Source organism: Myotis nattereri, assembly GCF_964212035.1.
Source record: "Myotis nattereri genome assembly, chromosome: 12".
In the NCBI taxonomy this organism is placed as follows: Eukaryota; Metazoa; Chordata; class Mammalia; order Chiroptera; family Vespertilionidae; genus Myotis; species Myotis nattereri.
The window spans coordinates 57,999,432-58,027,340 of NC_138087.1; the positions used below are offsets into that span (position 1 = coordinate 57,999,432).

Sequence of the window (27,909 nt, forward strand, 5' to 3'; positions counted from 1 at the left end):
CTAGGTTGGCATACAAGGCCCTGCAGAATCTGCTATCACTTCCCTAGCCACCTCCCCACCCACCACACACTAGCTCTGTGACAAGAACTTATTTTCTGTAATACATTTTGCTATTTTGCACTTAAGCTTGTTAATGAGTTTTTATAAATTGTCGCAAATTCCTGACAGGTGCCGAGTCCTTCAGGGGTACATAAAGTACCCAAGGTCATTTTGTATCACATTCATTCAATAAACATTTTGATGATGACTGCTAAGTATCTAGAAATGCTAGCTATTGGAGATATGGACATAAAATTCAGTATCCTTACCCTCGGTGGCTTCAGTCTAGAAAAGATAATGGTAGTGGCACTAAGTCCCAATATGAGTGGATGCTAAATAACGCAACCTCAAATCCACTCACTTTTTTAACAGCCACCAATATCCTAGATCACAATGGACATGTGTTCCTTGAGGCTTTTCAAATGAAATGCTCTCAAGCCAGGGATCTGCAACCCAATACTTGAGTGTTATCTTTTATTTTTTAAAGACAATTATAAGATTACAAATTATTCCAGTTAACTGCATATGCTACTTATGGTTTTGTGTACTATAGTTTGTTGACTATTTGTGAGTTTTCATTCTGACCACCTCAGATTTGGTCCATGCTCTGACCTAAAAACTACAACTGATTTCAAAGTTACTGATTAAAAGTAATGAAGATCCAACCTTTAGGAAGCTGTCCTGCTTTTCTAGTTAATCGGATAAAATACACTAAATATACCCCTTATCACCTTATTGATGACATTTATTGTTCTGAGTGGAATAATGGATAAGTCATGCATAAGTAAGACTTCTAGGCTGATTTTTAAAAATAACAATCATTAAATATCCATTATAAATAGTCACTTTATTTTGAAAGAATTGGAAGATGTTACATATATTACATACTACATATAATGGCACATGTCAGCCTTTTAAGCTTAAAAATAATCTCTCCCCAAACTGGGATTGACTTAGACTCCAAATATAAAATGACTCTTGGCCTATAGCACCAACCCAAGCCCAGAGGAAAGCCAATGTTGAACCTGTCTGTCCTCTGGCACTGGGCTTCCTGATATGATACTGAGGGTCCTCGCCCTCTGTTTTTGTTCCCTGGCAGTCCTGAGGCCTGGCACAGGGACCCATCTGACTGTACACTGCAGGCCTGGAGATCAGAGAATCTAGAGGGTAGGGTCCTCTGATAGTTTCACAATGTAAAAAACTAAAAACTTATGTGCCTATTGTCTTCATTTTTGACCTATACAATTCATAACAAGATTACAAGAAAGGAGGAGGTTAGAATTATTGAAGTACAATTTGCTGGTTTTTCTCTTTGGAAATTGAAGTGTCATGATCGGAGGAGCCTTAAAAGTCATCTAGTTCAATACTGGTAACCTGCTCCACTAGTATTTTCCTTTCCCAGATTTAGGTATAATTCAGTTAGACAAACACACAGAAATTTAATAACACCTTTCATTTTCTTTTTCTTAATTCAAGGAGAATTCCTGCCAAATGTTCTGTCTATGGGTCTCCTCTTCAAAGTATGTTTAAGTTACACATTAAGAATCCAAAATATACCCCTATGGAATTTTCATAAGCAATAGTCAACCAATCAGTAAAACACAGTACACAGTGTGGACATTTTAATTTATTCCCCACCCAAGTATCCAGAATATGTGCCCCTTTAACTTGGAGAAATGTGATAATGAAAATACCAACAGAACTGATCATATGTAATGAGAAGAAGAAAAAGCACATAGTACACAGGAAACATCCCTAAGTCCTCCCTGACCTAGTAGTGCGCGTCGATGGTTGTTTCTGGTAATGTCACCTTTCACTTAATTTCTAAAAATTTTACAGGACAGATTTAAAATAGATAGGCCTCTGATTCTTGTTTGTTTGTGGTTTTTTTGTTTTGTTTTGGACCCTACAAGAGTTTTTAAAAGAGGCTATATTAAGTGACAATGCATTCTGAGTCGGGGGAGAAAAAAAATTAAAAACCCAAAACTTCTTTTAGTTTATTCAAAATAAAAATACACATAGAATTATGAAAATATAGGTTTACTATTTCCACCACGTTGATGCTGCTGTTTGAAAGGCTTTCAAATTATTTTTCAAGTTTTTAAAGCTCATCTCGATCTCTCAATAAAGTATACCTATATTCGCTGGGTGCTAGTTTCTGGAAAGAGCTCTCGGGGGGACTACTTGCTACATCCTGGGCGTCCTAAAGAGAAAGAATAAAACATTTTTATATCAATATATTTTATGGAGTTATAATATTTCAATAAGAGCATTAGATGACTGGTAGTTGCCCTATAATTATTTAATAATCAATAAAAGTTAGCTACTCTGTGCCAAAGAGAGTTAAGTTTGAAATCTTGCTTTTCCCCATTTCATATATGCCTTTACCCAGATTCTCCACGGCAGGGCTGCCACAAAGCCACTAAATATGGACCTGTTGACAGTTCCTGTGGTGCAAAGGAAAGAAACAAAATACCTGACACCTGGGCACATTCCTCGAATATTCTATAGAGACAGCACAACTCTTGACTAAGTTGGCCCGAACCCTCCCCTCTTACAAATGACTAAGAAAATTAAAGGCACCTATTCTGTAGCCAGAATTACAATTACCTGTATGCCAGAAATGATAAAACTAAATTAACATGAGGAAAATAAACACTTCAATATAATACTTCAAGAAATTAATTTCTGCATTATTTTACTTGTTCACATACAGTAGATAAAAATACAGTGGAATTATAAGAGTGAATTCCAAGAATTTCTAAGAAAAAGCAGTGTATTCTATATTTTATTTCCACACTATAAGCTCTTCAAGAGCAAGCATGATTGTCATTCTTTTAATATTCCCTGTAGCTAACATAGGCACATAGTACATGTGTTACATCCTATATCTAATGGCACAATTGCATTATAATGGTAAACAAATGTGCCTACAAACTTCCCATATAACTTGGCCATGTTTCACTTCCCCAATATATTTTTTTATTTTTTTGTTGTTGAAGTATATGTTTGGTTTAATTTAGCTGAAATTATATTACTATAAACAAACATGTACACAAAGATGACAAAATATAAAGAATTCAACAGTCTAATGGAGAAGTTGAAACAAATCAGAATAATACAATAATAAGCTACATCCTTTCGTAATATGATAAAACACTAAGCAGGCTGACTTTTCTGATGAAAACAATCACCTGGATTATTGCCAACAATGTGCCTGCTTCTACAGTTGCTTAATTATCAAAGAAAAGTCTGACTGAAGATTTCAAGGAAAAAGCATGTCATCAGATTCCCAAAGGGAACTCTTGACTCTCAATTTGACTCAAAGTGAAGAAAATTTCACTTAGTCTTTATTTTTCTTTGGGCACAAGAATAGACTGAAGTTTTGAACATATAAAATAGAGTTTGGTATATATCATCTTCCCCCTTGGTATAGTGGGGGATATAAATCAATAATGAATCAAAATGCAAATTGAGGGGTAAAATCTCAGGTTTTTAGAAATATATATACATTAAATACAAAATGTCAAGCATTCTAAATCTTAATTGGAAAGCTGCATTAAACTAAGCTTTTAAAAAAGTATTTTTTATTGATTTTTTTACACAGAGGAAGGGATAAGGATAGAGTTAGAAACATCAATGAGAGAGAAACATAGATCAGCTGCCTCCTGCACACTCCTTACTGGGGATGTGCCTGCAACCAAGGTACATGCTCTTGACCGGAATCAAATCTAGGATTTTTCAGTCTGCAGGCCGACACTCTATCCACTGAGCCAAACCATTTAGGGCTAAACTATAAGTTTTGAGCATTATGAATACTGTATTGGTAAAGGAGGCTCTTAGGATGATTTGCAAGAATACCAAATTATTTTCTTCATACTGAGGTCAATCTTCCAGCCACAGAGGACGGCCTGAACAATTAATGGAATCCACTGATTTCACTGATCTATCTACTTCCATTTCCTATCTTCTACTTCTATTTGAAGCCAACTATCTTCACTCCTTTCAGAGCCATATTCCACAGATGGCATACTCAGACTGCAACATTCCTGTAACTTTTCTGAAGGTCTGAAATTTTAAAAATTAATTTTAAAAGGAACATAGTTTGTACATTATCTAGAGTCTGTTGAAAAAGAAAAAAGCTCCCCCTGAAAAGCATGAGTGCTACCTGTCCTTGGGCTGTGTCAGTTGGGTCAGGACCATGATGGAATTCTCTGTGAAGTTTTCCAGAATGTAAGTCAAACACAAACTGCTTGAGTCTTCCAGGAATTCTAAAACCAAAGTCAAATAAAAATTTAGCTTAAGCTATTAAAATGGACTTACCTCTTATCAACTTCACATAATTTTTTTAAAATTTTATTTATAATCCCACCATCCTACCGGAACTATAACAGACCAGGTATATGTCAAACATGTTTATTCAGCTGTAATCTTATCAAGATACTCAGTTTTGTGTTCTAATTCCTGCACTTGTTACATAGAAAATTTTCTATGCTTACCGTTTGCACAGATGCATCAGTCTGTCAAGATGTTAAAACTTACTTAACCTAGAACTTACTTACTTATCCTAAAGTAAGATCCTAAAACTTACTTAACCATCCCTTATTGTTGGGCATATATATTTTTTCCTGAATTACTGTAACTAAAAAAACAACATCACACTGAAAATAACAGGGCTTGGGAATATTAGCCACTCAAAACTATGTAGCTTTATAACCAGAGTCCTAAACAAAGCCTAGAACAAAAGTATTAGCATTCCTTAGCCTCCACCAGCATTGGAGCCTATGTCAGCCAGATAATCCTCCGTGGCTGTAACCTGGAGCTTCTGAATCCTTTTTGAGAGGCAGGCCCTTGAGGGCATTTACGGCCAGCAGAACCAGAACCAGTCTTATCAAATAATCTAAGGCATGGTGTAGCTTTTTCATGTGTGTCCTTCCCCGCACCCCCCTTAAGGACAGCGGGAAACTTCTTTAACCACAGGGGCAGCTTCACTGGATAGCTTAACATTGTGAAAAGCAAAAGCACTTCTTTTTTTTTTTTTAAATATATTTTTTATTGATTCCTGGCTGGGACCTCTCTGGATGTGTGAAGGTGGGGCATTCTCCCTATGCCTGCATGAGTCTCCCCTGAAGACCCCAGTTTCCTCCCACAGTGATGTGCAGGGGAGGTAAACGGGTGTGTCTACACTGTCCTAGTGTGAGTGTGGATGTGTGTTAGTGCGCCTTGTGATAGAAGAGCAGTGTGTCTGGAGTTGGATCCCACCTTGCACCCTGAGCTGCCAGGATAGGCTCTGGCCATCCGCCACCTGGAACTGGAATGGGCGGGGTGGAAAACGATTTTCTTGTTTTATTAATCTTTCCTAAATGTATGTAGGGCTTACATTTATTTCAATGTTTAATATTAGAGGCGTTTTGGGTCTTCATTTAAAAGTTTTGGTGACCAGAAATATACCATAAGAATTCTTATTTATTATCAATTAGCCTATGATAAAATTGGTTTCGTTATACATTGTTTTGCTTTAAGTTCCAGTTTCCATGAACCTACTGTTGATGTTAAGTGAGGACTTATGTATCAGCCTTAATAAAAAAAACAAAACAAAAAGAAATCCTTGAACTGTAGCCAATAAAGTAGGAGTATTGGATTAAATAATAAGAATTTTTTACAAAGTGTGGGCAAATTACACATACAAAACATCAACCAGTTTTTGCTACTACTTGTCTACCTGTTTATTCTTTGAAATCTTAACAGCACCTCTATCTTTTTATTAAAATTAGCCTTGCTAATTTAGTAAGTAAAAGACACCTGCATTTTAATTTCCATTTCTTCAGAAATTAAGCATTTTTCCATTGCTTGTTTTAGTTTATATTTCTGCTCCCATGAATTGTCTTCTATGGAGATTGTGATATTTAAAAAAATGCATCATATACATTTAAATAGAAACCCTTTGTTTTACATATCTGTTACAAGAATTAAAATACAGGTCAACAAACAATAGAACTGACTGACTTTTTGGTAGCAAAGAATAGCCGGCTAGTGTTAATATTACCAGTTTCTTTTTCTTTTTATCCTTTCCTAAGGTTCTGCAAGTGCTGTTTCTTTCTTCCCTTCAATAATTCCCACAGAGATGTACCAACCAATAACTTCATTGTACACCCATTTTAGCTCCCCACTAGCTCCAAAGCAACAGAGAACAGCAGGTGCCAAATGCACAGTTTACAAATACAAATGACTGTCAGGTAGTTGTATTGACAGAATGCCTCTGAAAGGTTCTCTGGTGCTGAAGAAATTGCCCATGCGCCAGAGACAAACATTGAGAGGAGATCGATTTAAACTTAATCTGACATCATCTACTGTCACCCACAGCAAAGTACTAAAATATAACCATTCAATTCAAAGAATTGCAAATGGTCTAGAATGTTTAAGATAAAGCCCCAGTTAGTTTGTTATTTTATAAGGTCCAAGATGATCACAACCAATACAGTGTGAATTGCTTCTGTTAGTCAAGAAATGATTTATAATTAAATCTTAAATGTAACAAATTCTTAGAGAACACTCAAAACAGACTTGTCCCTAATTTGATTCCTCCACTCCCCCCAGCTTGTCAACAGTTGAGAAGAGAAAAAGAATTGTGAGCAGCAAAGACAAAGGAGATAGGATGAAAGAGCTCTTACCTAGCTTGTGGCCAGAAACTATCAATCATTATTAAGTAACAATCAGTGAATCAACAATATATTGTCAAGAAAACAGACAACATAGTTATCTGCTGAAAAGGAAAATAAATGGGCCTTTGCCATAATAATTTCAATTATATTTTCATACTTTAAGGTAAAATTTTCTAACTATATGTTTCCCATTCTCCAAACACGTTTGTTTACAATCTTTATTTTTAGGTGATGCACAAATGTTAAGTGTATCATTAAACAAGCTTTGAGAACTACATGCAAGGTGAGGAGTATTTGTGCTGTTTTTTTAAAAGTACACACACAATTCAGCTTTTTGGGCTTAACAGTTCTATGAGTTTTAACACATGCATGTAAGTGTCTTGTTACCATCTCCACAAAAAGGATACAGAATAATTCCTACACCTTTTTTTGGTCAGACCCTCATCTTCCCCCTAACTACTGCCAACTACTGACCTGTTCTCTGTTCCTGTAATTTGCCTTTTCCAGAATGTCATGTACATAGAATCATACAGTATGTAATCATGAGACTGGCTTCTTTTATTTAGCATACTATGTTTAAGATTCATCTGTTTTGCTACATGTGTAAAAATATTTGTTCCTTTATTGCTGAATTGTATTCCATTGAGTACGATTAGTTTATCCACATACCTGCTGAAGGACATTTGGGTTCTTTCAAGGTTTTAGTGATTTTGAACAATGCTACTACAGACACTTGTGCTCAGGTGTGTGTGTGAACATAGTTTATTTCTGTAGAAAAAATACTGGGTTATATGAGAGGTATATGTTTAACTTTTTAAGAAGTTTCTAAATTGTTTTCCAGTGTAGCTATACAATTTTGTAATCCCACCAGCAATGTATAAGAGTTTCAGTTGCCCCATATCCTTCAGAACACCTGGCATTATCAGTAATTTAACTTAGCCATTCTAAAAGATGTAGAATTGGATCTCATCGTGATTTTAATTTGTATTTCTCTAATGACTGATGATGTTAAGCACCTTTTCATGTTAAGCACCTTTTCATTCATATATCTTCCTTACATCCTAACAGTATCTTTGTTGTATATCTGTGCTGTCAAATATAGTAGCCAACACCCACATGTGGCCATTGGGCACTTGAAATGGGTTAGAATACCTGAGAAACTGTTAAATTTTATGTCATTTCAATTAATTTAAACTCAAGTATTCATATATGGCTAGTAGCTACCCCGTTGGAGAGCAGAGCACTATGATGATTATTACAAGCCATCAAAGATAAAAAGCACAATCAGTAAATAACAATGAAAGAGCTGAGAAGGAAAGCCATCATGGTTATCATCGAACCCAAGTAGAGTGTTCTATAGCACCAAAAAACTATGAGAACCCTGAGGAGGATGACTCTGGTAAAGTCCCATTTGTAGCAGTGTTACTTACTTCTTCATGGGAAAAACCTGGATTCAAATAACAGAGGTTTAACAAATCACAAAATAATCCATTCAAAGGCAAATCAGCTAGCCATGAAAAATAATGGGGAAAATTACTTAGAGCCCAGAATTGGGGAACTCATTAGCTTAGAGTAGCCTGTTACATTCGCCAGGAAGAACCTGAAGCCTGTCCTGCTTGCTGCTTTTCCCGTCACTGGGGCCACGGCAGCTATCTAAGAACTTTGGTAAACATACAGATGGCCACAATTTTTAGAAGTTTCTCTTCAAAGTCCTTCAATAGTCTTAAACCATACCTTATCATTTATTCTCTTCTCTCAGTGCCTCTGACATTTTCTAGACCTGTCCCTAGGTGCTCTTAGGTTCCAAAATTACTCTCCATTCCTTTCCTATATCCACATAGAATCTGTTCTTTTACATTCGACAAGAAACCAATCTGTGACTTTGTTTTGGGTCTCTTCAAACATCTTTCACATTCATACTTATACTGCTTTTTACATGTACTGAAAATGTTACTGCTTTGGGAGCAAGTGACTTGAGCTTGGGACTTTGGGGTTTAACATACTCTGACATGAATCCTAGCCCTGCTACTAATTAGTTATGTGGCCTTGCTGGTTAAGTTACCTTCTCAGCCTCAGTTTCTTCAGAAAGGAAAAGGCAAAAGAATACTGGTAGAACCTCCTCCCCCACCAATGCCTGCCTACCTCTGGCATGGGAGGAGACTGCACCATAAATCTACTTTCTCTCTCCTTACCAAAACCATACTTCCTTCATATGACCCCGGAATGCTGAGGTGCTAAGTAATAGTAATTACAGTAATTTATGGAAACTGCTTATCATTTAAGCCTTAATTACTACGCAGCACAATAACGATTATGCAAACCATTAAATGTGTCAGACTCACTTTGCTGCATGTTTTATTTGATTTTTAACACTAACATCTATTCACATAGGCTCAGTTTGTAGTTCACACAGCATGTGCCTCTTACAATTAAAAAATATTAGTGGGAACAGTGCCTAGAAGGAAAATCAGGCACCTAAGGGAGAAATGAAAGAAGTAATTTGTTTCAAAGAGCTTCAAATATAGTCACTTCTCTTATCTCCTTCCCTACTGATAGGACTAATTACTTGCAGGATGGGAGAGGAACATTTCCCAGTTCCAGATTTCTTTGGAGAATCTTACTGGCTCAGTTTCTTCTTAGGTACAATGCTGCCAGCTGATGGATGAGGAGGGGGACTGGGTCATGTGGTAAATACAACCACTTTGTAATATGGCTTCTCTGATAGACACCAAAGTGGAATCAGAAGTGCTCAAGTGTGCCCCAGCTGGTTTGGCTCAGTGTATAGAGCAGTGATGGCGAACCTATGAGACACGTGTCAGAGGTGACACACGAACTCATTTTGGGTGACACGCATCGACAGAGACAAAAAAAATTGCATAATTCAAGTATTTGTCTCTCGCAACGGCCAGAGTTGGGCCTCATTCGAGTATATTATTACTCACGTTACTCATGATCAATAATGCAATTCTAAAACCGGATGTAAACAGGTACAGCGGTGTTGCGTAGCAAAGATACATAGTGAAAACATCCAAGATACATTGTTCCAATATTGAAATTAATATAAAAAGGTTAAGAATTGCACTATAAAGAGATTAATCTTTACTCATGACATTTTATTTTTACTCGAGTGACAAAATGCCCAATTCTGGAAACGGCCTCGTTATTGTCAACATGTGCCTCGGGTAAGCTTCCCGTGCGTTCGGGTGCATTCGGCAAACAGACGCACTTGATCACCATGTTCGTTAAGAGACAGGAGTGGGAGGGTTAGAAGAAAAAGATATACAGTGCAACAGTGCTTGACGAGACATTCTGCGTGTCAGATAATTGATTACAGCACCATATATTTGTTGGTTATACATACTATCTTTGAATTGTTTTGCACTAGGAGTCAGTGCAACAACACTGCAAAAAGTTAATAGGTAAGAAACCTATCAACCTTTTATAAAAAACACCGTGATTTATATTTATTTTTGCAGCCTTGTGATGGAGAATCAAAAAAATAAAAAAGATTGAATGATAAAGGAAGTGGAAGTAGCAGTAGCCAACCCTTTCAAGACATATGGACCGAGATGTACGGGATTGTCAACAGAAACAACAGATCATTGTGCATACTGTGTAATGAAACGGTAGTAAGCAGAATGTGGAATGTAAAGAGATATTTTGAAACTAATCATTGTCAGCTCTTGAAAAAAAGTATCGATGAAAGAAAGGAATACATTTCTAGGCAGCTACACCTCTATAAAAGTCAATCAAATTCCATCATTAAATTTGTAAGATGCTCTACAAATTTAACATCAGCAAGTTACTGTATTGCTCACTCCATAGCTCAGCATGGAAAAGCCCTCAGTGACGGAGAATTTATTAAGGAAACATTTCTAAGATGTGCACCAGCTCTACTTCACGATATGAAAAATAAAGATGATATTATTAAAAGAATTTCTGAGTTACCACTCAGTAGAAATACTATCAAAGACAGAATAATAAATCTTAACAAAAACATACAACATCAATTAAAAAAAGACTTAGATAGTTGTAAATATTTTTCGATTTCTCTTGATGAAACTACTGATGTCACATCAAATGCTCCGTTGGCCATTATTGCTAGATATTCTGATGGTCTCACAATGAGAGAAGAGTTGATAAAGTTAGAATCAGTGCCAATAAGTACATCAGGAAACGAAATAGGTAAGGTTGTTATAAAAACATTCAGTGACCTAAACATTGATATCTCTTAAACTGTGTCAGTCACGACACAGATGGGGCACCAAATATGGTGGGGAAAAATGTGGGATTCCTGAAATTGTTTATGGAAGCTATTAGACATCCACTTGTACCTTTTCATTGCATTATCCATCAGGAGGTGTTGTGTGCCAAATCAGGATCCTCAGAATTGAATGATTTAATGTCAGTTGTAACAAAAATTGTGAATTTTATAGCTTCTCGACCCCTTCACAAGCGAGAATTTTCTACACTTTTACAGGAAGTTGATTCAACCTACAGTGGACAACTGATGTTCAATAATGTGAGATGGCTGAGTCAAGGTAAAGTACTTGAGCGATTTGTGGAGTGCTTTGAAGAAATTACAGTATTTATTAAGAATAAGGATCTGGCAAACTTTCCTCAGATCAGTGATCATAAGTGGGTCAGCAATTTGATGTTTTTTACAGATCTCTCTGTTCATATGAATGAACTGAACTTAAAATTACAGGTTTTGGCAAAAGTATTGACGTTATGTTAGGATACATCAAATCTTTTGAAAGTAAACTTAAAATTTTCAAGTGAGATATTGAAACTAAAACTTGTAAGTATTTTCCTCGGATAAAAAGTGTTTCGAGAAGGCCACTATGAGTGTAATGGAGTCCATACTTATGTACCAGAATATAGTAAACTCCTTATTTGAACAGTTCAGCGAAAGATTCAACCAATTTAGAAACCGAGAACAGACCATTAAAATAACTAAGTATCTGGATGTAGTTGTTTACAGTACTTTGGAATTAAAGGATTTCCAATGGATGCAAATTGACGATTTAGAGATGCAACTTGCAGATTTTCAAGGTAGCATTTGGACTCATGTGTTTGTTGACTTAAGGTCGAAACTTGAAAATCTGGAACGAAATCGTTTGAATAATGAAGAAGAGTGCAACTACGAACAAGAAATTTTGAGTGCTTGGAACAGAGTACCTGACACTTTTAGCGACATAAAAAATCTAGCGATGGCTTGGCTAACAATTTTTTTAAAAATATATTATTGATTTTTTTACAGAGAGGAAGGAAGAAGGATAAAGAGAAACATCAATGAGAGAGAAACATCGATCAGCTGCCTCCTGCACACCCCCTACTGGGGATGTGCCCGCAACCAAGGTACATGCCCTTGACCAGAATCAAACCCGGGACCCTTCAGTCCACAGGCCGACGCTCTATCCACTGAGCCAAACCGGTTATGGCAACAATTTTTTCATCAACATATTTTTGTGAGACTTTGTTCTCAGCATTAAATAATATTAAAACGAACAAAAGAAACCGGCTAACAGATGAAGTTAGTGGCACTTGCTTGGCCTTGAAGTGCACCAAGTATGAACCTGCAATCGAAGAATTAGCAGACAAACTTCAGCACCAAAAAAGTCACTAATTTCTAGTTTTCGTACCATTTGATTATCATTGTTTTTATTGCTATTTTTTCATAATGTACATTGTTTTTGTTCATTTTATACATATTTTTTGGTTGATTTTTCCTTTGTTAAATGGCATTTAAATATATAAAATAAATATCAAAAATATAAATCTTTTTTTACTATGGTTGCAAATATAAAAAAAATTATGAATATTTCTATATGTGACACGGCACCAGAGTTAAGTTAGGGTTTCTCAAAATTTTGACACACTGAGCTCAAAAGGTTCACCATCACTGGTACAGAGTGTCGGCCTGCGGACTGAAGGGGAGTTCAATTCCAATCACGGGCACATGCCCGGATTTTGGGCTCGATCCCCAGTGTGCCTAGTGTGGGATGCAGGAGGCAGCAGATCAATGACTCTTATCATTGATGTTTCTATCTCTTTGTCCCTCTCCTTCCCTCTCTGAAATCAATAAATATATTTTTTTTAAAAAAAGAAAGAAAAGGAAGTGCTAATGTGTTTTAAATCTGGCTGGAGAAAATACGATAGCCAAGATGGAATTCCTCACGGGTTTCCCTGGAGGCGTAACAACATTCCTGGGAATAAAAGCCAACATGGTGGGGCAAAAGTAGGTTTACAGTTGTTCATATGGAAAATAACACAATAAATATGTTATAATACATGAATAAACTGTGTTTTGCATACTCATTACTTTCACCCCACCCTGTAGTTGGGTACCAATCAGTAAACCTAACCTTTCAGTCAGCATCCTGTTAACTTCCACTAACTTGAAACTTTGAGTAGGGCTGTAAGTTTCCAGTGAAAAGGAAGAGGTATGGAAACAACCCAGCATTTACCCACTATTAAAGATAGGGAAGTGCACTGATAAAACTTCATATAACTGACCTGAGTAAGGCAGCACTGCAATGCCCCCCACAGCCACGCTACCTGGAAGCTCCTGCAGTGAGCCCTGCCACCGGAACAACCCTCTCCCCTAAATGTCTCATTCTCTTAGTTTGAGCTTGCAGCTTCAGGAAGAAGTGAGAGGAAGACAGCACCCAACCAGCTAAGAATTTCCATTTAGCCCAACAGTCAATGCTTTATCAATTAGTCCCTTTGCCCCTATCTCTTCAATAACTCCTCTATCCTTTTAATTCTATCCCACAAAAATTTAATCACGATTTCTTGTATCCAAAGGGGGAAGAAAAAGAAAAGATAAAACTTTACTTCATCCTATGTGTCTCTCCAACTATTTCCTTATTTTCCTTCCTCTTTAGAAGCTAGCTTCTTGCAAGAATTTTAATGTCAAATCTTCATTTCCTCACCACAATCACTATTCTATTCTTTGCAATACAGTGAGTTTTTTATTTGTTCATTTTTTATCAAATCTAACAGATGCTTCATCCTTCTGGTTGTGCATTCCTTTTGTTAGAATTGCTCCTCCCTCAATTAGCATATGACTCATTTCTGGGTTCTTTTTCCCCTTTGATTCCTTCTCCTTCTTAATCTTTTGCTCATGTTCCTTCTGCTGTCCTCTCTTTAAATGTTGGTATCATTCAGGGTTCCATTCTCAGTCCTGTTCTAGGTCAGCTCATCTGTTTCTACAACTTCGCTATATCCTCATGTGTTCAAGACCCAGCCCTTATCTCAACTCACTGTTGAATCCCAGAGCCATGTAAACTCCCTACTGGACACTCTTTGTAGCCCACAGGCACCTCAAATTCAATATACCAAGAAAAGGAACTCATTACCTTTACCACAAGGTGCTCCTCCACTGAATTCCCAAGCTCAGTTAAATGGCAACACAACCCAATTAGCTGTCCAAGTTAGATTCCTGGCCATTAGGGCTGGCCTCCCCTCCCCCATTTACTAATATACCAAGTCTTCCTATTCCACCTACAAAATGTCTCTCTAGTTTTAATGCTACTGACAGAATTTATTTAGGTAATTCATTCACTCAAGAGTCACCTACTGGTTATCATCAACTGTCCTGGATTACTAAACAGTCTCTCCTAGATTCTACTTTGACCCACTCTAACCTATTTTCCAGTTTGCATCCTGAATACTCTTTAAAAAATAATCCCCTAATTAAAACCCTTCAATGGCTCCTCATAGTTTTTAAGACAATGTCAACTTCCATAGTACAGCTTATAAGAGCTTTCAGAAGCTAGCCCCTGCTTATTTCCCTTGACCTGGTCCTTCCTCCTCCCTCCACTCACATTCAGCCAACAGACTCTCTACTTGTTTCTACCAATGTGCCCTTTCTCCAAGCCTGATTCCTTCTCACCTCCATGTTAAACGTCTATAGACCTGTAGGACTTACCTTGGGCATTAACATCTCCAGAAATCTTAGAACAGGCACCTCTCTGTTGAACTCTGTCATAGTACTTATCACATCATAAGACAACTACTTGTTACCCTACTTGTTTCCTTTCTCTACTTCATTGGGAATTCTTTGAGGGCAGGGATCTAGTCTTAGTAAACTAAAAGATTTGTTTATGTTATAAATTGACTGCCATACAGAAGACCTGGATATTTAATGAGTTAATAGGCTAAATGGTATTCTTTTGAATGTACGTAAAGTAAAAATAACTAATGTTTGTTAGTACTTTATGATTTAGAACACATTAATTTTTGTAACAATCTCATTGGGTAGGTTGTACCATCAACCATATTTTAAGTGTAAAGAAACAAGACGGAGTTAACTGACTTGCCAAAGGCAGGACTCAATTCTGGGCTTCCTACATGTTAGGACTGAGACTCTTCTATCACACAACCACATCTCTATTGAAATATGTAGAAGTGAGCAAGATAATTCACTCTGAAATAGGACTGCAAATCATCCTCTAAATGTGCAATTTAATCTTTGGACATAAAAAGGTAAATGAATTTTAAAAGATCTAATTTGAATTAATACCATAGTATTGCTTAAATTTTTCATATATGAAGAAACAGCTCCACTTTTACCATTGTATTTAAATCTCAGAAATTGATAAAAATTTAATATCTGTGGTAGTTACAAGATTTATGTTTATTAATACAACAAATAGCTGAGAAGAGTCAGAAAGCTTCTCTGTTCTTTCAAAAGTTGATAGCTTCATGCTCTTAGAAATGCCTAGTCCTAGCCATCTTCTGGGTCTTAAGTACCTCTAGTATGCTTGCCAGACACGGTCACACATAAGCAGCAGTATTACCAATTTCCTTTAACCTGACCTAGAATTATATTCTGCTTACCTTGATGTGCAAAGACCAAACTCAATCAAAACTAATTTCTCAAAAATTTTCTTTCAGAGATTAGGATCACCTAATGCTGGCCTTTGATAGGGATATATCCTAATTCTTATAATCAATTATTATACCACATTTCAGAGTGGAAAAAAAAATAGCACTTTTTCTATCCAAATAATAGAATATTAGTGTTCCATCATAAGATTTAAAATATCCAAACAATTGTTTTCAGTTCACTTTTGAGACATATATCAATAATTAAAAAACAACAACAAAATGAATACTTACAATATATCCTTAAAGTTTTCAAACACATACATATGCCGAAAACTGTCAATAGCTATTACGGGGCAATCTGCTGGGGTTTTCTGTATGTGCAGAAGAGGATGTCTAAATTTGTCACAGTCCGCGTGTAAGAAGTTTATTGCACCTTTAGAAGAAAAAGAATCGGAAAAGATAGATCAGAATTTTCTTGATTGTATTCTCATAAGATTGCAAGTTCATAAAAAGTAACATACTAAAAAAACACCAAAATGCTTTAGAGTAATATAGATCACAAAAACTAAAACCTAAATATTTCAACACTGAAAGGAGGTAGGATTTGAGCTCTTAGGGCAGAGAGTATAATTTTCTCATAAATTATCTGAACTCAACCTGAATTCAAATGCTATAGTGAATTTTTCATTTTTCTTGCATGGATGCTCCTCTGCTCTGCAGATTACCCAGGTCTGGAGAGCAAGTTCCTGAAACTGACATATAATCTGTCTTCCCCAGGACATCTTCATTTCATCAAGGAGCCCTTCTGGTCCCTACTGGTTGATTTTCAATCTAATTCAACCCCCAAAATATTTACGAAGTCACTAATAAGGGTATAGCTCTATACAATGCCTTCAGTTTATTATGCTTGATTTTCTTCTCTAACTACAAAGGGAAAGTTGGTCATATCTCAAATTGTTTTTGCGGCTTTGGAGAAGTCCACAGAGAATGCACTTTCTTTCATTTAGAAATAAACATTAACCAGACTCTGTAAATTATCTCAGCAATCTATCTGAGACTGTTTATTAGGAAGGGACCAGGCAAGTATCAATGTGCTAAAAGCAAGTGCCTAAAACTGACGGTGTCCACCTATGACCCCACTTTCCAAGCTATTTGATTTAGGGAGCTAAAACAGCCATGGTTTATTTTAAAAAGCCACTGCTTCGTATACTCTCTCTACTACACCTCCCACCCAATGTTTACATGTAAATTCTGAGGCTGTAATGGGGGAGGGGTTGGGGAGAAAGAAACCAAGAGAAAAGATGAAAATAAACACCTTCATCTGTCTACCTTTTTCACTTATTAACTGTCGGGCTACTTCATTCTGGAATATTTCTAAACTTTCTGTATCTTCTTTCATGTGGAAGAGTATTAGAAAAGGCAGTCCTTCTTCTGTCAATTCCTGTGTAGAGAAGTATTTAATGAGAATTATCAGGCCTCTCCACTTGTAGCTGTTTTCTAAGTAGGAACAATTTAGAACTCAACCCAACATGCAACAATTGCAACATCCCAGGAAAAAAATAAGGCCCAAAGGTGTAAATAAACATTAGCCTTAATGGAGAAGTCCAAAGACATTTCCTATACCTGAAGTACCCCGGCACTCAGAGGACTCACCCACTCATCCTGCTTGCCTGCAGAAATTGACTTGCCTTAAAGTAACCACTGGGCTGGGCTGTTAGCTAGAATTGGGTGAAGCCATGGCATTTGATAAATGAGTTGACCAAGGGAGAAACTGCTGGTTCTTTATCAAGATGTTAATTTTAGGGTGGAGTAGACATGTTTTCCCCTACAGATTTTAGGGTGGGGTAAACTATCTTCACAGATAACACTGAAAAACTGAATGTACCAGCAGTAAATAAATCTTATTTTGCACACTTATGTTCATTTTAAGGTGTATGCAAAAACTTAGACGAGCTGAAAAGTGTTTGATTCAGAGCAAATAACAAACTCCCATAACATAGCCAGTTTTCAACCAATACACAATTTTTAACATTAAAAAATACCCACCACTATATATGTGTGTGTTTATATACCTTGTGGATATACATACACAAAAGCGTCTTGAAAATTATAAAGTGCTTTAAATTTTTCATTGTTATTGGAGAATAATATGAGAAATGTGATGACAGATTTTTTTAAATATATTTTATTGATTTTTTACAGAGAGGAAGGGAGGGGGATAGGGAGCTAGAATCATCGATGAGAGAGAAACATCGATCAGCTGCCTCTCGCACACTCCCCACTGGGGATGTGCCCGCAACCAAGGTACATGCCCCTGACTGGAATCGAACCCAGGACGCTTGAGTCCGCAGGCCGACGCTCTATCCACTGAGCCAACCGGTCAGGGCATGATGACAGATTTTAAACATTTATTCTCTCTAGCAAATGCTAAGTTCTGACTCATAAGGATAAGTTCAGAATGGCCTAATAAAATTATTTCCATCAACTATCCTTTTGTGCGTCTCTCTATAATTTAGAAACTGCCTCAGCAGAAAGCTCAAATGTCCTATACTTTATAAAAACTGAATCTGGCTGAAACCGGTTTGGCTCAGTGGATAGAGCGTCGGCTTGCGGACTGAGGGGTCCCAGGTTCGATTCCGGTCAAGGGCATGTACCTGGGTTGCAGGCACATCCCCAGTAGGAGATGTGCAGGAGGCAGCTGATCGATGTTTCTCTCTCATCGATGTTTCTAACTCTCTATCTCTCTCCCTTCCTCTCTGTAAAAAATCAACAAAATATACTTAAAAAAAAAACAAAAAAACTGAATCTGGAACCCATCTTATAGGACAAGAGTTTTCTCCTGGTTCCTAGTTCCATGTTTAAGCCTGTTAAACTCAGGTACAGAATAAAGTATAAAGTTTCTTATCACATTTACTTTTTTAAAAACTGAGATATAACTCGCATGCCACCAAATTCACCATTTTAATGTGTTCAAACTGGTGGGTTTTATTATATTTACAAGGTCTGCAAACATCAACACTACCTAATTCCACATCATTTTCATCACTCCAGAAAGGAACCCCATACTCATTAGCAGTCACTCCCATCTTTCCTCCCTGACTCCTGGCATCACACTGATCCTCTGTAAGTTGATTTAAAGTTTCCTCTTCCCCACTCTTTATCTTTTGGGCTCAGTTTTCTTTCTCTCACACATTGCTACTTTTCCCCATGGTCTGTCTTTGGACTTCTCTGCTCTAGCTTGGCAATTTCGACTAGTTCAACAATCCCAATCAGCACTTCTCATTGGTCCCTTTTCTCTCTCTCTCCATGCCCAGTTCCAGTTCAGAATCCAAGTCTAGATTTCCAACTTCCTGTGTAATATCTCCATTACAACGTCTAACCAACCTTCAGCACTCAATATTAATACACTTTCACTTCCCTATTTCCATTAGTATTTCTGCTCCTCCTTTAGCCCTTTCCTTTCAGGACTGAAGGAAGCCTTGTCTAGAAAACCATCCCTGATTCTGCCCCACTTCTGCCCAAAGTGGAAATGAATTCTCTTCTCTGAATTCCCAGAACATTTTCCCAGTGCCCCTCAGGTGGCCTGGGACATGTCTTTATATTACATTATCTATATAAGTGAACCACCAGACTGAACCCCTTAAACACAGAGAATCTTATTTCACTTCTCTTTTGCTCATAGATTTTTATATGCAATAATGCGCAATCAACCTATGACATGAGGACACAAATGTTTCTGAATAAATATAATTGGGAAAGGAGACTCAATAGTCACCTTTTAGAAAACGTAAGAGCTAGAAAGTTAAACGTAAAACCAAATATAACATACTAGTATTACTTTATTAAACCAAAGTATGGATGAACTAACAACTATTAGGAGAAAAGTAATAAGTAGATTAATAGTTTGAAAAAAAAATCTTTTTGCTAAACTAATTTACATACATTAACATAGCAGTTGGTAGTTTATGCTGCTTGGATTTTTAAGTTTCCCGTGTCCACATCAACATATTCTCTCCAGAGCAGGCATTAAAAGACTCAGGAGCGAGACAGCAAAACAACCAGGTTCAGACATTTCCCCACTGTCAGGTGTGGGGAACATCTGGCCCAGGCTGTATAAGGCCTGAGAAAGCATTTGGGCTGGCCCTGCCAAGGCAATCGCAGGCGGAATTTGAATTTCAATAAATCTAGGAGCTTTTTCCATAGCAACATAAATTTATATTAAGTGAATTATATTAAGCGAATGATGTTATAAATATCCAAATGGCCCTTGGCAGAAAAAAGGTTCCCCACCCTGGAAATGATTGAGGGGTAGTTGGAACTCCTGTATTACTATTTAAGATTTTTCCAGTCTATACCTTTAAACTCTACTTTTCAAACTATTCCTGCCAAAGCAGTTGAATAATTGTGACAAGTTACTGAATCTTTCTGAGCCTCTGAAGACTAACTGAGCTAACACAATAAAAATGTATGTAATTCAACCAAGCATACCTGAAGCCTAGAGAACTAAGAAAAGTAGCAGCGATGTTCATTTGATAAATAAGCTAAGAAAGAACACAAGCAAGCAAGCTTTAATGGATCACAACCACACATTTATGCATTGTGTGAGGCTGCGTTTGCGCCACACTGCGAAGTTGAGTTGTTTCGACAGAGACTGTATGAACTGCAAACTTAAAATACTTAACATCCGATTCCTTTATAGAATTGCCATCTTCTGACTAAATGGTGATTAGGTGGGTGTGTTTACTATGTGATAATGTTTTCTAAAAATTGATTAGATTGGATTTTAAACATGGAGTGAAATTAAAAGAAAAATATATTTTGAACATAGTGAAGAATAGAGAGAGGCATCTCACAGACCTAGCCCCTTGATCTCTGACTTTTGTGTTTTGTTTTTGTAAGTTTGCTTTATTTCAGACACATGGAATCACTGAGGTCAATTACATGATAACTGATCATTGCTTTTCATGACTTCATTCTTTTAGGATAGAAAGCAATCAGAACAACCTTTAGATGGCAAAGAATTATTCACACTAAATAACTGATTGTAACTATGCTTCTAAAGGACACCCCCTAAACAAGAATCTTCCAACAGGGGTGGTTATCAGAATCCCGAGGCATTTTCAAGACTGTAATGACCCACTGACATTGCAGGAAATGCAACAGAGGAGTCCTGGGATGGCCCGGGTGAAAGCCACTGGCCTGTATTACAGAAATAGTTATGATGTCATTATGTTTGACTGTATGATTTTTATTAAAGGTTAAGTATGTGATAAAATAGTAAGAGTGGACAAAGTTTGCTTTTTCAGAAATCTGAATTAAAAAATTAAAAATAATAACCGACATTAGAAAGCCCATACCTCTCCATTTTCAAATGTTATTTCTCGAACAAGAGGAACGCATTTATCTTGAATCCAATTGTAAATCCCATCAAAATTTGTCATAGAGCCCAAGTATACCATATCTGGAGCAGAATGCTGTTACAAAAACAGAGAAAAATACTGTATTAAACAAATCTAACCTGTGTTAGCAAAAATGCATCCTAGAGCCATCTATATGAGCCCAGAAAATCAATAAGGGATACAAAAGCAAAAAACATGAAACTTCTGAGAAAGAGGACTATAAATAATAAAAAGCTGATAATATTGTGATTATTCACCCTGTGATCCCTAAGCCTTCTGCTTTTCCTTGGATTTGGGCTAATTAACTGTTTATCAGTACCTTCACCAATGGCAGGCAGGCATTGTGAAAAAAAGTTATTAAAAAAATTAAGTTATCTATCCTTAGAGTTGAAGATATTAGAAGAAAATCTGGAGACTTCCAGTGAAAAATACAAGACTATGTAAATCTAAGGCATGGCTATCTCTAATATTTATTATCTACACTGCAGGGGTCCTCAAACTTTTTAAACAGGGGGCCAGTTCACTGTCCCTCAGACCATTGGAGAGCCGGACTATAGTTTAAAAAAAAACTATGAACAAATTCCTATGCACACTGCACATATCTTATTTTGAAGTAAAAAAACAAATGTTTTCGGCGGGCCGCATGTGGCCCACGGGCCGTAGTTTGAGGACCCCTGATCTATAGTATCTACTTCCATATAGACTCAAAATCAATATTTATGAAGTACCTAAAATGATTATAAGAATAACAGCCAACATTATCTGAGTAAACTTGCCATGTCCAAACACTGTTGTGAGCACAGTAAAACCTTGATATAACAACTTCAGGCAAAGGGCTATCTGTTAAAGCTGGAAGTCCATTATATAATAAAGTAGGTTTTCTGAATGGGTATGTTAAAACACTGACAAATTAGTTATCTGTTTTTACTTATGTAGACACGTTTGTGTATTTAAAATTAAGTATGTATGGAAAGTTTAATTTCACAGAAAAGTTTTCTATATGTATTACTGTAATTTTAAATTTATACTGAATTGGTCTAGTAAATGCTAACATTTGCCAGTCACTGCGAGTAAATAAATGCACACAGCTGGGGTGTGGCTTAATGCACGGTGGGACACTGGCCAGCACTTGTAAAACTGCTGCAGAAAGTCACGTCAGGTGAAAACAGAACCAATTACCAAGTGCGATGCAGTGTGAGCATTTGCTAATGTTTACGAGAGGTGACTTTTGGATTTAAATATGTAAACTACAGTTGGAGATATATAATATTCATGTCAGTGAAATTACTACAGTGTTTCTTCTAACATATGGCTTATTCACTAAAATTTGTTAAAAATAACAGTGAATTAATAACAACAATTTAAAAACCATGTTAATTTAATTATAAGCAAATCTTGGTTAAAAGCATTTTAAAATTAACAGGGTATTAATTTTCACATAAGGAGATACGGATCAGAATTTTTGTCTGTTAAATCAAGGTCTGCAAAATGGAGGGTTTACTGTGCCTTAAATATGTTGACTCATTTAATCCCTGAAGTATCCCCTAAAGCAGGACCATTATTATCATGGCTGCTTTTACTAATGAACTGAAACACAGAGAAACTAAGAAACTTCCCCAGAGTTATACTCCTAGGCAAGTGGAAGATCTGACATTACAGCTCAGCCTCACTCCAGAGCCCACGCTCTTTACAACCAAACCACACGGTGAGACACTCTACTGGTGTCTAGAGAAGGGCACACTATGTAAGCTACTCCTAAAGACATGCCCTTGCAAAACAATAGAGGCAAAGACTTACCTGAATTCAGAATAAGACATGAGTTTTCTAAATAAAAACCTCATTCACGTGACTACATAAACATTAAAAACTTCAGTGTGTCAAAACACTGCAAACATTAAAATGAAAATTATAAATTTGAAAAATATAGATTCTATTTTTTGTTATGTGTGAAAAGCTGCAATGACAAACAATTTAAGAATTTAATTTATATTTAAAATTATACTACAAAAAAGCAACTTACCCCTGGTGGTTTGTAGATTATACTGTCTCCACTGTATCTTTCTGGTTTTGAAACAGTCCTAATAGGAAGAGAGAAGTAGTACTAATAAGTTTTAAGAAAAATAATAGCAGTAATACACCTGAATGAAGAAGAATTAGTTAGCTGTTTTGCAATGTATGAATTATCTATTTGAAACACATACTTATCCATCATCTTTCCTACTTATGACTATGCACTAAACAACTAAAACATATATTTTTAAAATTTATTGAACAAAAATTTAGCGCAAGGCAGATTTTTTAAAGGGAAATTTTAGTTTCCTGCTTTTGTGACTCAGTATTTTATAAGTTTGGATTGGTAGTTTTAGCACTAAAATGGTATTTTTAAACCTAGACTGTAACCACTAACTGGGATCAAGGTCATTGATGTGGTCCTGTAGACCAATCAAGAAACACATTATTTGCTTGTAAGTCAGACTCATCCATGAATTTTCTACTTTTTACTTTTAACATCTCAGCCAAATTGACACACTCTCAACCAACATACTTACCCAAATGCAGAAAAGAAGGCACAATCATCGTGCAAAATATTCGCTACTTTTTGAAAAACTCTATAGTGTTCTGAATCCATTTGCTCAAAATAGCCAATAATATTTCTTTTGCTGCGCTGTAAAATAATGTAATTATTTTACAAACATATGCAGTTCTATAAACATGTTATTTCATTTACCCAGATTGTTCAATTATCTCCAAATGAAGTATGACTATAAATACACATTTGACTTAACACCTAGTCCAAAACTATTAAAGATTACATTGGTTTGAAAGCAATCTTAACTATAGTCTAATGTAAATATGAACATTTCCTTCTAGCATTTTATGTTAAAATGTCAATAGATAATTATATGACAGTCTTTTCCTAATTAAAGTGACTAATTCTAAAGTATTTTAAACTAGTACATCAATTCATAACGTGTGGCTGACTGTAGGTAGAGACTCCCCCATGGGTCTCTCACACTGCTACAAACTGCAAAACTCCAACCACTCTTCACCAGGACCATTTCTAAGGGTTGTGTTTGCAGCTAGCAACACTGAGGTATGAGGTAATGTTTCCCTCCGGGACAGAGAGCAGGCTTCTTACTAGCCCAACATGGGTGTTTCCGGAGCCCAGAGTTCTCCTATAACACAACTCACTGTACACATAGGCATCTAACTGGACCCTCTGTGTCACCTCCATAAGACTTGGGGGTCAAAGAAACAAATGCAAACATGTTCACACTGGTGGCTGTAATGTGAGCAATAAAGCCCTTTGTTACTGACCCATAAGCCTTATATCTTTGTCATCCATGAAACTACAACTGCTTAACATATTAGCTTGTAAGTAGGATACAAATAAAATCTCAAACCTGACAATGACAATCTAAAGCCCAAATGCAATTGTTTTTATTTTATTAAACACAACTTAGTGTACAAAGAAAAGGGTTTGCTAAGCTTATTATTAAAGGGGGCTGTTTTACAGGACACTAAAACACATATCAAAGAGCTGATATGGGAGTAATCAGAGCAGACACCTGGAGGATCTCCACCAAGGAACACATGGAAATTTGGTTATGTAGGCCTGCCATTAGCATCTATTTCTTCATAATTCAGGCTACCCTTTGACCTCAATAATTCAAATTAGTGCAATTTTACTGTATGCTATACATTTTACCCAAAGGGTCAATAAAACATTAGCATTTCCCTTGAGAAATAATTGAAGAAAAACTCAATTTGCTAAAAGTATATATATGTCAAATCCATTGCAATTAACTATAAGAAAATATACAGATTCCTTGATTGCATAAGAATTTGTTTACATTATTTAAACAAAGCAATGTTCATTTGATCCAGCAAAAATGAACCACTTACATCAAGAGTGGTGATTTCTACTAAGTCATGCAGTTCTTGAACGGGGTCACTTTTTTGTTGCCTGATGTAATCTGCAAGTGCTTTCACTGACCGCTGACCCCTGTACTCTCTCTTCATCATCATCCCGTTACGAAACAATTTGAGGGTTGGGTATTTGCTTATCCTATATCTCTGGGCTATATCAGCTAAAAGAATGAAAAGAAAAAAAAATTAACTTCACTCTCGTACTTGATCTGGGTAAGTCCATTAGCCAAACAGTCTAAATTCTTACAGTGACTTAGTGAAGACATTTTGGTTAAACAGTTATTTTTCAGTGTTAGAGAAAAAATATTAATCATGATGCGTTTGTACTGGTTAAGAAGGCAAGATCTGGACATGTGTTACCTGGTTTAAATCCCACATTTGCTATTTACTGGCTCTTTAACTTGTAACTCAAATCAACTATCTATGCCTTAGTTTCTCATCTGTTAAGTAAGAACAATAATTTCTACCACACAGGATTGTTTTAAGGACTAAATAAGATAATACAAGTGCATGACACAGTAAACTTTAAATAACTGTTAGTAAACATTATCATAAATATATTCCAGAAAGGAATTAGAATGCACAAAATGTCAATTTTGAAAATATGCAAATTTTATGTAAACTAATACAATAAAACCCAAAACTCAGCAGTATACACACAGAGACACAAAATAATAAACACTTTATTATGACCTATAGATATAATCTCAGGAAATGAAAATTCTTTTCCTGTGTCATTAAAACCTGTTTATAGTCTCAAAATAAGAACTTAAATCAAGATGTATGCTGATGTCATTTTTTTAGGAATCACAATTACTAAGATGCCTTATGCCATATATGAAAATGATAAAAGATGCATTGAATTTTTAGAATAAAGGTGACCTGGGAGAGCACTGAAGTGGTCTAAAACAGGTGAAATTCTTTTTCATAACTGAGCAAAAATGAAAGCAAAATTCTAAAATGGTGACACAAAACACCAGGAAAATTGTCTAACCTGCCTTCATTTCTAGTAGTTGTAAAACAGAAACAAAACACAACAATCAGAATGGCAAAAACATTTCTGCTGACCACCTTAATTTTCTAGGAGACTTGATGGTAGAAAGAACTTTAGAGGGAGACTAGTAAGGAAGCTACTGCAATGGTCCTGGCAGAAGTAACAAGAAGTCTGTCTACAAACTTAACACGGCAACCTTTAGGTTGTCTTAAAATTCTACTTACGGATAGAAAAAGATTAAATAACATTTGAAAACAGGGGAGCAGAGGCTTGCTTAATCCTCAAACGACACGTACAGCAGGTGTGCTGCACAATTATGTGGCTGTTAATTATTAAAAAGCAATAGCCTTAAAATTACATTGATCAATAATCTCATACATAAAGGCGACTTCTTACAAGCTTTGGTCAAAGGTGATTTTAAAATAATTACAGTGTGACATTTTAACAATATAACAAAGAATGACTTAAGGGGTATAATAATATTTTTATTAACTGGATAGATCAAATGTTAAAATGGATGTCAAAAGAACTGAAATTACAGAAGGTTAATAGCTTGCTGATTGGAAAATTAGCATGTACTTTTGCTTCAATGGTCACTTATTCTCCTTGATGGGTTCTGCCTGCCTGCCTGCCTACCTCAGCCATGCCCAGCAGGGTCCAAACGGGAAAACTGCCTCAAGCTCTGTCTCAGCAGTGTCCACCCGGCCATGATTATCCATGGCAGACAGTACAAAGAGGCAAGAGGTTTCAACAGATAGGGCTTATGTTTTTGTGATTCCAGGATGAGGACCACTGCTACCTATGTATCGTTTCTCACTCCCAAGTCATGCCTTCCCCTCAATGAGGAAAAAAAACAAAAATGAAAACACAACAACAAAATAAACCCTAAACGAAAATATAGAGAAAGCCTAGATCAGCCGTGGGCAAACTACGGCCCACAGGCCGGATCCGGCCCGTTTAAAATGAATAAAACTAAAAAAAAAAAAAAGACCCGTACCCTTTTATGTAATGATGTTTACTTTGAATTTATATTAGTTCACACAAACACTCCATCCATGCTTTTGTTCCGGCCCTCCGGTCCAGTTTAAGAACCCATTGTGGCCCTCGAGTCAAAAAGTTTGCCCACCCCTGGCCTAGATGCTTATTCAGGACTCAAGTTAAGTCTACACATCCAAGTTCTGTTTTATGCACATGAATTCTTTACCATATCTTTTCTTATTCTTTTTTAAAACTTATTCTATTGAAATATATTTAATATATAACACTGCAAGTTTATGTGTAAAACATATTGGTTTGATACATAACTGACATTTCTTCTTTTGTGGTGGGAATAATTAAGATCCAGTCTCTTAGCAAGTTTGATGTGTGTGTGTGTGTTTTAAATTTTTATTGATTTCAGAGAGGAAGGGAGAGGGAGAGAGATAGAAACATCAATGATGGGAGAGAATCATTGATTGGCAGCCTCCTGCACGCCCTCTACTGGGGATCAAGCTCACAACCCGGCCATGTGCCCTTGACTGGAATCAAACCTGGGACCCTTCAGTCCGTAGGCCGATGCTCTGTCCAATGAACCAGACCAGCTAGGGCAAGTTTGATGTTTTTAACACAATATTGTTGTCTATAATTATGTTATGTCTTAATGCCTCATTTATGCATAGCTCTTATAAAGCTTCTCAATTTGCAATGTGGAAGGTTAAAGGTAGTGCTGGAAAGAAGACAGGTAAGAGTAACTTGGATATTTGGGAGCAAGATCTTGCCTAATTCAAGGAAAATTACAAACTACTCTCCTAAAAATGATAGGATTTCTGCACTGACCAGCAAATCATTTCTGAATGTCCCTTGCCATACAGCCTATAGCCACTGGAGGTCAGCAGAGAACCCAGTCTCACCAGGGGCAGATGATGGGACTAGCTGCACTTAAAGCAGCATGACCACCCCGAGGGATGAATTCTCCCAAACTCCCCAAATGAGAAGCCTGAGGAAGATGAGATAAAGTGAGATGATCCACAGCTGAAGCAAGGGTAAGTTTTAACTGGGTGCATATGTA

General features: G+C 36.5%; 1 protein-coding gene across 6 annotated transcripts in view; it reads right to left on the reverse strand.

The window, feature by feature from the left end:
* Window positions 1-2,022: 2,022 nt before the first annotated feature.
* The window catches only part of ERP44 (endoplasmic reticulum protein 44), a 63,077-nt gene continuing 37,190 nt past the window's right edge, over window positions 2,023-27,909 (reverse strand). For all 6 annotated transcript variants that reach the window (XM_081103573.1, XM_081103574.1, XM_081103578.1 and 3 more), the window contains 8 exons: window positions 24,845-25,029; window positions 23,488-23,603; window positions 22,959-23,016; window positions 20,897-21,013; window positions 16,869-16,980; window positions 15,831-15,972; window positions 4,208-4,310; window positions 2,023-2,242 (listed from right to left, as the gene is read on the reverse strand). In XM_081103573.1, coding sequence (XP_080959699.1) covers window positions 2,141-2,242; window positions 4,208-4,310; window positions 15,831-15,972; window positions 16,869-16,980; window positions 20,897-21,013; window positions 22,959-23,016; window positions 23,488-23,603; window positions 24,845-25,029 — 935 coding nt within the window. In that variant the 3' untranslated portion in view covers window positions 2,023-2,140. The remainder of the gene's footprint in view (window positions 2,243-4,207; window positions 4,311-15,830; window positions 15,973-16,868; window positions 16,981-20,896; window positions 21,014-22,958; window positions 23,017-23,487; window positions 23,604-24,844; window positions 25,030-27,909) is intronic.